This window comes from Pyrus communis, chromosome 3, assembly GCF_041283825.1.
Source record: "Pyrus communis isolate YQ-2024b chromosome 3, ASM4128382v1, whole genome shotgun sequence".
NCBI classification, from domain to species: domain Eukaryota; kingdom Viridiplantae; phylum Streptophyta; class Magnoliopsida; order Rosales; family Rosaceae; genus Pyrus; species Pyrus communis.
Genome location: NC_142567.1, coordinates 195,385 through 206,531, shown reverse-complemented (window position 1 = coordinate 206,531; position 11,147 = coordinate 195,385). Strand labels below are relative to the sequence as shown.

General features: G+C 38.3%; 2 protein-coding genes across 2 annotated transcripts; one reads left to right on the top strand and one right to left on the bottom strand.

Annotated features, from left to right (window-relative positions):
* Positions 1-547: 547 nt before the first annotated feature.
* On the bottom strand, positions 548-4,145 carry LOC137716627 (dnaJ protein ERDJ3B). The gene is made up of 9 exons (XM_068456069.2): positions 3,522-4,145; positions 3,278-3,416; positions 2,647-2,761; positions 2,180-2,296; positions 1,951-2,037; positions 1,422-1,481; positions 1,254-1,331; positions 1,048-1,119; positions 548-898 (listed from the first exon to the last, which is right to left on the bottom strand). Exons 1-9 carry the CDS (start codon positions 3,751-3,753, stop codon positions 740-742), a joined length of 1,059 nt encoding a protein of 352 aa, XP_068312170.2. The 5' UTR covers positions 3,754-4,145; the 3' UTR covers positions 548-739.
* A 1,491-nt stretch (positions 4,146-5,636) lies between these two features.
* Positions 5,637-10,036, top strand: LOC137716155 (uncharacterized). Its single transcript, XM_068455561.2, has 3 exons — positions 5,637-5,987; positions 6,082-6,211; positions 8,720-10,036. The coding sequence occupies exons 1-3, from the start codon at positions 5,855-5,857 to the stop codon at positions 9,924-9,926; spliced, it is 1,470 nt and encodes a 489-aa protein (XP_068311662.2). The 5' UTR covers positions 5,637-5,854; the 3' UTR covers positions 9,927-10,036.
* The last annotated feature ends 1,111 nt before the right edge of the window (positions 10,037-11,147 follow it).

Sequence of the window (11,147 nt, the reverse complement as noted above, 5' to 3'; positions counted from 1 at the left end):
TTAATGTATGTTGGGCACTAGACAAGCACACCTAATTATGATTCGTGACGTCCCTTTAAAGTTTAAATTGCATTACTAATGGTCACTCAGTTTGGCTGTCAAAAGTTTCGAAGTTTTGTTATTTTCATTGTTGGGTTTTAGTAGTAATTCAACAAGGTGTGTTAGAAAGTTGGCAGACTTTTAAAATCGCACAACACAAGCATCAAAGAGTTTGCTTCCTTTCATTTGTCGGTGGGAAATTCAAATTGGGATGGCAATTTGGAAAAGTCAGCAGCCTACAAGTAGCAGCGAGTTGAGTCTCGACTCATGAGTGGGTGGAATAAGGAAGGTAGCTCATCTGCTCCCATTCATTCTGGTCAAAATTGGGCGCCACCTTCGCCATCTCCAACTTCCAACCAAAACTTTACCCAAATCCATATCTAACAAGAGTTGGATGCCAGGCCCAATTCATGATCCAGTTTAAGAGCTCTCTCTCTCTCTCTCTCGCTCTGGCTATGGCTACGATTTTGAATGAACAGCGCTTTACCGGCAGACCACACAAATGATATAACTACAACAACAAATAATCTTTTCATCATAAAATGTTTTACTCTGTTAGCTAAACTGAGGAGGAGAGGAGGGGCTCGGGGCTCAAACAAGAACTCAGGGCCTTCTTAACGTCTCTCGAGATGTTACAATTGGAACACATTTTAAACTAACAAAACAAAAACAAAATTATATATCCTCTATACCTACCTACTTAGCCCAGAACCGCCTTGATCCTTGTCTTCTGATCATCTGTTAGTGAGTTCGGGAATAGAACCTCAAATGTTACATACAAATCTCCTTTCTTGTTGCTGAAATGTAGAGGCATCCCTTCCCCTTTGAATTTCCTCACTTCCTTGGGCCTTGTAATTCCCTGCATCGTTATCAACGTAAACCTCAGTCTAACTTGTACTATTTTATGAATCCCTTTCCTTCCCCATGGAAATTTTAAAAGTAGCAAAGCATGACATATTCTAAAGCAATTTTCCCTATAGGTAACAAGTACATGCTATGCTGACTCACCCTTGAGCTAATGTCCACCAGATGATCATCAAGGTGCTTAACAGTCTTCTCAAAGCCAACAAGAGCTTGAACCTGTATATACATTACATTGTAAGGCCAAGAAATCAACTCCATTCTACAACGTAAAAACTTGTATGTCCAATTTTAAGGTCCTTATGCTAGCTGCAACTTATTAAACCTAACACACAAATTAATTTGGGTCATACCAGTGTGATAGTGATAGTTGTATGTAAATCGTTGCCTTCCCTTTTGAACCGGTCGTGAGCTGCTGTGTGGATACGGAACTGCAAAAAAAAATGTGGACAATTATTGCCAGAACATGGCCCATGGATGTTCAATTTACTAAACCAAGTTGGCAAGGTCATAGAACTAACTTTTAGATCTCCAGGTTCTCCATCAATTATAGGCTCACCATCTTCATAGAAGACCACCTCCTGTAAAAAGACAGAATTTTTCTCATCCGAATCAGGCAGGAGTATACTAACGAGAGCAACCATAGCCAGGAAACTTTCAACTTTACAAAAGAGAACCCAGTTTCATAAAACTTATATACTCATGAATTGGATTTGAAGCAATATCAACCAGTTTCATAAAACTTACACTCACGAACTAGATTTGAAACAATATCAACCAGTTCCATAAATCTTATATATAATATAAATAAAATAAAAGTTACCGCTCAGAACAAAAGCTTATATTTCAGAATATTCAGAATGATACTCTAAAATCAGGAATCAACAGGAATTAAAACACCAACATGCACTGCATATGGGGCAATACACGGAAACACTGGGAAGAGATTTTCGAATATGTGCACAAGGAAGAAGTTATCTATTGTTAACTGGCATAAGCAAATTGACAGAACTAATAAGTTTCAAAAGAAAATGAAGAATGAAATCTTACTTGCCCATCTTGCATCCCCTTCTCAATATCAACAGTGACGAAATATCCCTCCCTTTCATATTTGACATTGGGACACTGGTCACAGACCTGAAAGAGCATAACAAAGTATGTAAGAATGGTAGTAGCATAATAGCCAGTGAAACTAGTTGAAGAAAGGAACAGGGAAACAAAAAATATAGAAATGCACTCAGAAGACTTTGTTGGAAGAAACGATTGTTGAAGCATATACCTGTTCTGTCATCTGTTGGAACATCCCTGGACCGATTTGCCTGTGATAGACCTCATTTCTGCAGTTACAACGTCTCTTGCCTGGTGCTGGTTTCAGAATGTTCTTCTCCCTCCAAACCTGATAAAGAGTGTAAAGTCATACAGAGAGAAATGGAAAGATCCAGCAGCCTACAGGCTTGGAAAACTTGGTTTCTCTTGCATGTAATAAATGTAGAAACAAGATGTCAGAACAAACACAATACATCGAAAAGCAGTGACCATATCAGAGAGAGAGAGACTAGTGATGCCATGCAATTGGCTACCACTAAAACTTCATTTTCATTATATATAGTTTTCCGTCATGGTTGATATGCACGGGTGAACAACTTCATATCTATCACAATGCATGAAGAATGCTTAATATCAGATACTGGATGACAGCCATGCATATTCTTAATTGGGAGCTAAAAAGCTACACATGTCTCTTGCCTTTAACGAGCCTCCCATATAGAGGTCTTCCAATGTTGCGTCCAATTCGACGACTACATCATCTCCCTTGACGATTCTATCTTCTTCTTCCGAAGGGCGTCCGCCACCAAAAAACCTATATGAAACAAAAAAAAGTGAGTGTATGAAAAGTGCAACAAGTACAGCTATTTGCACCATTGGTTTCGGCCTCACTAAATATGTGAAGTGGAGAGCAACCCCTTGTCCTATAAAAGGGTCCCCTCACCCACATCTTTAGGTTCCTTGCGTTCTCATCATTTGGCAACTCCCAGTTCTCTATATGTACAATGTAACCCACATTATAGTAAAATCTAGATATAGCTCAACATGGACTGAATTGGATAAACCACGATCAATCAGTGTTTGTGTGGTTCCACGGTCTCTATCTCATTGAAGCAACACCAGCTACCTTATTTTAAATAAGTAACTAAACTCGCACATACTCACCCACAGTCCATAGATTAGAGACATTAAATCTCAAAATTCTAGTTTTTCAGTTTTGAATTGGTGTAGTTAGCTAACATGAACAAAACTATGATGTGAAGTGAGTAATTATATGGATTATGGAGTAATGAAACTGAAAAGTAAATCAGTAAAATTGAATGAAACATACTCGGAAAAGATGTCGTTGATGTTCATTCCCATGCCGCCGCCGCCGCCTCGGCCTCCAGTAGCGGCATGCTGTTTCAGACCCTCTTCTCCGTACCTATCGTATATGCTCCTCTTCTCGCTATCCGAAAGCACTTCGTATGCTAATCAAATCAATCAAAGTAGCCATTATTATTCTCAGCATCATTATCATTGATTATTATTAGCTCGAAAATAATTTAGATTAGAGAAGGAAGGAAGCGAAGTACCGTTGTTAATGTCGGCGAATCGTTTGTTGGCCTCTTCGTTGCCGGGGTTCTTATCAGGATGGTACTTCAAGGCGAGCTTCCGGTAAGCCCTCTTGATCTGCTCGTCGGAGGCTCCCTTGGGCACCTGCAGTATTTCATAATAGCTCTTCCCTGCGGCCGCAATGACCGCGGCAACAGCAAAGCAGAGGAAGAAGAGGAACACAAGTACAAGCTTGGTTCTCTGATGCGCCATTGCAAGGAAAGATTAGGGGTTGGGTGGTGGATCTCCCCTGACCACTCAAACTCTCTCTTTCCGATTGAATTCTCGGCGGACAGCGGGTCCGAGGGTCTCCGTCCTCTTCTTCCTCCTGAGAGTCCTCCTCTCCTGGCAGCAGGAAGGCGTGGGATGGAGTTCGTTGGTCCGTTGGTTAGGTGATGTGATTTCCTTTCCAGTTTCCAACACAAAACTGCGAAACCCACTTTTTCGTCAATTCAATTTTTCTGTTTTGCGTCAAACCATTTGTATTTTGCAACGTGTTTTCCTCCAAAATTGGCCAATCACGTTGAGCGTATGGTTGTTCCACCCAATCATCGTCTGCCACGTCGGATACGCTTTCCTTGATGCACATTCCTGGAACCGGACTGGAGGCCGTGACGACGACGATGCTATTTATTTTGTAGATCCGATGGACACGTCGAAAATGATGTTTGGGCTCCGTATCATTTCTTCAAAATGAAAGCCCAAATAATAAAGACTGGAATGTGGGCTTTCCATACATTTCTCAGATCCTGCAGGGCCAGGCACAAGGCAGGCTCCATTGCTTTTGCTCTTATATTGTCCTACAATGAATCAGGGTGCTCATTTTCTTGCTCAGAACTTGAGTGGGCTGCAGCCCAACTTATCCTGACCAATGGGGCCCGGTACAAATGAATTAATAACAGAAAAATATCAGAAGAAATAAAAATAAAATGATTACGTGGTGCTTGGTGGAAAGAAACACGTCGAGGATTCTTCAAGTTTTCAGAAGGAGGCTTGAATTGAAAGAACGAATGGCCCGGAGAGAGCAGAGCAAGAACAACATCAGCAAAATTAAGTATATAAGATATAAATAAATGCGGTGGTTGCATTTAAATGTTGTTGTTACGATTTGTTTTTTCGTGAAAACTCATTGATGGATGGATTGTGAAAAACGTTTGTTGTAACATAAAATGAGTGAAGAAATTAGACGAATGGGTCAGCTAGCAGCTCGCATCTCCAATACTGAGTAGAGAGTATGCTAAGCTACGGACGTAGCCTTACATATATAATTAGGTACGTGGAAGCCCTCCTACTTTACGGAAAAATTAAATAAGAGAAGGGATGGATTGGGTGGAGACTATGAGTACTAATTGTTGAGAGGATCTCATTATATTTAAATAGTTCAAATTCAAGTGATTGAATATTAGAAAAGTAGGACGTAGATGAGATTATAAATATTTTGGAGACAGAAAATACGAACAGAACATTTGATTTTGGACAAGAATTGTCTGTCCTCCCACTTCGGTGTCCTCCCGTGCCCTTCTGTTTGTGTAGTCACGATTTAGTCACGTCAATATTTTATATTACTATTTATTTTTGTCTTATTATATTTATAAAAAAATAATATAAAATGTTGACGTGGCTTAAACGTGACCACACAAAACAGAAAAACAGCAGAAGTGGAAGGGCATACAATCTTTGTCCTTTGATTTTTTAGGAAGGACATGACATGACTAGTAGGTAGGGACGGAGGGAGGGAGAAAGGGCCCGGAGGCTCATCAACGTGGGGAGATACAAATCTCGTCACAAGAAGAGATTTTTTAGTGTGACCAGCATATGAGATGATATATCACGTGTTATTAAACAAATGGTGAAATTTGTGTGTCAAAAAGTTAATAACTTGAAAAATAAAAATTTCCACCACTTATATAAATATATATAATATACTATTCGTGTTCCTGTCACATTTTAAAATTTCTCAATCACGAGGCCCTCGACACAGAGGCAGCCACGAGTGTGGTATGGACATGTAGACCTCGTGGCACAATCTTCCACCGCACCTCCGTCTCCATCAATATTCAATTTTTTATTTAATGGCGAACCCCACCCCCACCTCCACCAGTCCACCAGTACACCTCCCTTCTCTCTCTCTCTCTCTCTCTCGGGGGTTCATATTTATCCCTCCCTGCTGGACCCTCTCCTTGTGTAAATCACGTTTTTAAAACCCTCGTCTTAGCAGCCTCAGAGTGATCATCGTCTCAGTGAGGACTCGTTACTTGTGAATTATCTCTGTTGTATATATTCTTGGCTCGGTCGAGAGATTAACTGGAGAGAAATGGGGAGGGCGCCTTGCTGTGAGAAAGTCGGTCTCAAGAAGGGAAGGTGGACGGCGGAGGAGGATGAAATGTTACTCAATTATATCCAGGCCAATGGGGAAGGCTCCTGGAGGTGTTTACCCAAGAATGCAGGTACCTACTTTTCCTTCTTATCAGGAATTTGTTAATAATTATGCATCGTACAATTAAATTAAATTAATAATATTATTAATTATTCAACTTGAAGGGTTGCTGCGGTGTGGTAAGAGTTGCAGACTGAGATGGATAAATTATCTGAGAGCTGACTTAAAGAGGGGAAATATTTCTTCTCAAGAGGAAGATATCATCATCAAATTGCATGCTTCTTTGGGTAATAGGTTAGTCACTCACTCATAAGCCTGGGCATTAATTAAATTCATAAATTAGCCTAATTATAATTATTTTCCCTTGCACTTCATTTTCATGGATCGTAATTCTTTTACCAATAATTATATAAAAATTCAAACGCAAATAGAAACAGAGGGGAATGAAAAGAGAAGAAAGGAGATATCATGCAATATCAAAGTATCGACTTCTCTCCATTCCCCTCCTCTCTTATGAATTCTGATTTGTCAACATTCTTTTCCTTGCAGCTATTATTGTTATTTTTTTTTATGCTGTCCATGTCATTGTCATTTGTCGGCAAAAAAATTTCTTTTTGTCGTTACTTGGGTAAGGCGTATACTGTGGCAAACCATTTGAGTACTCCAGACTACTCGGTACTCCGAGTACTTTAATCATTAATTTTTATATTTATATTTTAAATAAAAATCTCGAATGAACATCCTCTTTAAATTCTCCTTGTGAAGATTCTGAAGATTTTCTAATTATGTTCATTTGTTGTATATTGTGCGGTTAAAAATTATTTTAAATTTTATATTTGAAATTGAATACACATAGTATTTGATAAAAATTGATCGTAAAATTTACGACGAATGAGGGAGGGCCTGTCAACTATTTGTCCCCTTTTCTTTCAATTTTGCCTTCACTTTTAAATACACAATATTTGACATGAGGAGGGTAAAATAGTAATTTTTTATTTTTTGAACATTTTCTTTATTTTGCTCTCACTTTTGATACACAATATTTACATAAGAAGGGCAAAATAATAATTTTATATCGAAATATTTACCTAAGATAAAAAATATGCATTTATTAAGAGAAATTATCTCACCATCATTTTTTTCATACATGTAAGTGAAATCATGATTTTTTTGGATTTTTCTATTTTGCCCTCACTTTTGATACACTATTGACAAAAAGGAGAGCAAAATAGAAGAAAAAAAAAAAAGGGGAAAAAAGTTGACAAGGAGGCTTCTCTTGATAATAGTATAGAAAAAAATATGCACTTATTAAGAGAAATTATTTACACGCACACAAAGTGTATGCTCTCTGCTAGCACTAATTATTATTATTATTATTGTTATTTGTTTTGAGGGAAACATGTTGAATTGGTTTGTTGTGATTGAACCCGGATCCTCTTCGGATCCCCAAAAATTAAGTTTAATAATCAAATGATTCGAACTCTTCTAAAAGTTAAAATATTATAATCGTTGGATCAAATTTCAACAGTCCAAATTATTTGATTATTAGGCTCAGTTTTTGGAGAATCGGAGATAATCCTAATGCGCCGTGATCATATCAACTCTCCACCGTAAAAAAAAAAAAAAAAAAAAAAGTACATTTACTCTGCACCAGTTTGACCAATTTTTAATACCAAATAATGTATGGCTCCTTTTGTAATTACAACGATTTGATAAATATAGAAGCTCCTCCTTAATTTCTCATGCACCACATTTTTTTACTGCATTATCTAAAGCATATCATAGATAATGTTTGTGTCCTATTGAGGGACTTACTTACCTCTTACAATTAATAAAGTTTTATCACTTGAACATCATAATTGAAACTGTTTGTTCTCTTTATTATCTATTAAGATTACATCTGCAAAAAATTATTCAATTTGAATATTGTTTAGTCATCTATACGTGTTAAATCAATCAATACTTTTGATAACAAATAGTATCTTCATGATGAACTGTTCATTTGTTTTATGTATATGGATGATTGAAAATCTCCAAATTATATAATTTTTTTTTTTTCCATATCTTTAGATGATGAAAAGATAATGAACGATTTTGATAATGATGTTTGAACGATAAATGCTCGTTAACCGTAGATAAAAAGACAAATAAGTCCCCCATAGGATACACAAGCACTATATCATATCAAATGTCCCCACAGGCCACACGAACTGAAAAAGGAAAATAAAAGAAAGGGTTGAATTAGTTTAGAAAGATTTGTATTATAGAGTATATTCCGTTACTATGGTGATACATGTTTAATATGTAATACTATGAGTAGACTTTTCTTCACATGGTATTGTTTTATACTGAGTACACAGAGTTACTATGTCAGTGTTCCATGTTAATTATGCAACATGATAAATAAGTTTTTTTTTTTTTCACATGATATTGTATGATTAACATAAAAACTCACAACTATAAACTATAATGTCTCATGCCAATTAAGCAATAGTAGGTATAAGTTGTTTTCTTCCATGTCATGTTGTCTGACTAGCACAAGTTGCCGTTGTTTACATTTTCTTGTCTTTATGCTCGCGATAATCAAACTGGCTTGACAATTTTTCTTTGGGACCATAAAATTTGGCCTTCAAATTTAATATAAAGGGGAACATAGACAAACCTAGCTAGCTGTAGATATCAGATATTATAGTATTATGTTCGTTTCTTTTCTTTCTAAATATGCAAATGCAAATAAAGTTTTGATTTAACGTTGCTGGTTAATTAATAATTACTGTCATTATGAATGTATATATGATGCAGGTGGTCTTTGATAGCGGGTCAATTACCAGGAAGAACAGACAATGAAATAAAGAACTACTGGAACTCTCACTTGAGCAGAAAAATTGGCACCTTCAGGAGGCCTGCCACCACCACCGCCATTACTACTGAAATTAGCACCAGTTCCCCACTAGCCGGTGATCAAGTTTCCGCGGCTATGGAATTAGGCCCTCCCAAAAGAAGGGGCGGCAGAACCAGTCGCTGGGCCATGAAGAAGAACAAAACCTACTCTACCACCAAACCCAAAGGCCTCAAGGCCCGGCTGAGGCAGAGCCACCACAAACACGATAATATTGCTGCTGCTGCTGATGATGATGATCGTCTCAATAATGCCCACGAGGCAATTGCCTTGCCTACTAAAAGTAATAATAAAAACGTGGACACCATGCAGGACGGTTACGTGCTACCAATGGGGGTCCCGGACCAGCAGCAGGAAACTAGAGGTGGAGGAACCGCAATGCCGGCAACGGTCATTGATCATCAGAAAGAAACTGATGGCGAAAAACTAATTTTAGGACCACATCCACATGTACATGGCGACGATGATATGAATGAATATGTCGGCATTAATGGAGGGTTGTTGGGTTTTACTGACTACTTGATGGACGACATTAATGAGGACGAGATACTGGATCCAAATGGGGCTATGGCTTTAAGTTCAAGTGAAATAAACATTCATCAAGATGCTGATCATTTTCCGAACGCGGTTATAAGTGATCATCAGGACACAGAATTACCATCGTCATGTGACCAACTAGTCATAAGTCCAAACAAAGTTATGAAGACGACGACTACGACGACTACTACTACGGCAGCCAGTGATGATCATCACGATCAGGAGCTAGAGAGCAGCAGCTGCGGTTGTAATTTGAGCTCCACGTCGTCGATCTCAAACTCAAACGGAAAAGTTGTGACGGGGGACTTGCATTCATGCGGCTCTTCATTGTCACTGACAAATACTATTAATTGTGATACGGAGGACGGTCATACTGCAGGTGGATTCGGAAATCACGATCAAATATTATGGGATTGGGAGAGTGTACTTAGCAATGCTGGGACTGGGCATGACTACTTATGGGATGGCCATGACAGACAAAACATGCTGTCTTGGTTGCGGGAAGGAGAATCTGCGACTGCTGTTGGTGATGATGATCATGCTGATGCCATGGTGGCTTGGCTTCTATCTTGAATGTTCAATTCAATTTGTTGTACACTAGCCTTTTGTCAATTTGTTGTTTCTTTGGTTTTATTGGACTTTTTTTATGTTTGAATGAGAAAGATTCCATTAATTAATTAAAATGAGTGACAAAGAATATAATTTCACGATTATAAATATAATAAAAGACAACATAAAATCTCAACTACGTAAGCACATTCAACCATAATGCTCATGAGGACAAAATATTACATCACTTTCTAATGACAAAGAAGCTCTCGTGAAACATCACGAAATGATCCTCGTAGTCTTACGCAGGGCGCACAAACCAAAAACCGAAGCCAAAAACTATAGTCGGCGATGGTAAATGTTTTCTTTGTTTTTCTCTCACTCGTTGATAAAAGTACTTGATGAATGTTATTGTTGATTTGTATAATATTTTTCTTTAATTATGAGATTTCTATTATTTTGGGTTTCCCTGTTTAGATTGTAGATTGCTTGTAATTATTCTTTCATAAGACAGCTGAGCGACAAAGGTTGTATTTGTTTCTTGGTGGGCTTGATGATGTGCTTGATCAGGTTTGTGGAGAAATAAAGCACAAAGACCCACCACTTGAACTTCAGACTGCTTATGCGTATGTCCGTCGTGAAGCGGACTGCAAAGAAGCTATGAAGATGGAAGGCCAAAAGTCAGAACCGGCTATAATGGCAACCAAGGCCTGAGGCCCCTCCAACCGCATCGACCAAGGTGGGTTCGAGACTAAAATTGGACAGCCAAAAACCTGCCAAACCAGTTGTGATCGTTCTCAAGGTAAATGTCTGCATTGTGGTATGATAGGACAGTCCAAAAGCTGGTGTTTCGAGTTGATTGGGTATCCCGAGAATTAGGATAAGAAACATGACCCTCGCTTCAACAAACCTTGAGCTTTTGTTGTAGAAACCAATGATGATTCAACGGACGTAGCAAGCAAAGCATCCGCTCTGATTACTACAGCAGGTACCGATGGTAAGGCACTTAATGTCTTCACTTCTGTTATGAATAATACATGGATAGTTGATTATGGAGGTATTGAACATATGACTTGTGATTCTAGACAAGTTTCCTCACTAAAAAAACTCTACCCACACCGAGGTTAATTTGGCTAATGGTGATGCCACCCCAATTCTTGGGGAAGGCACGGTTTCCCTTTTTGATACCATGAAACTTGATATTGTCCTTGTGGTTCCCTCCTTGAATTACAATTTATTGTAGAT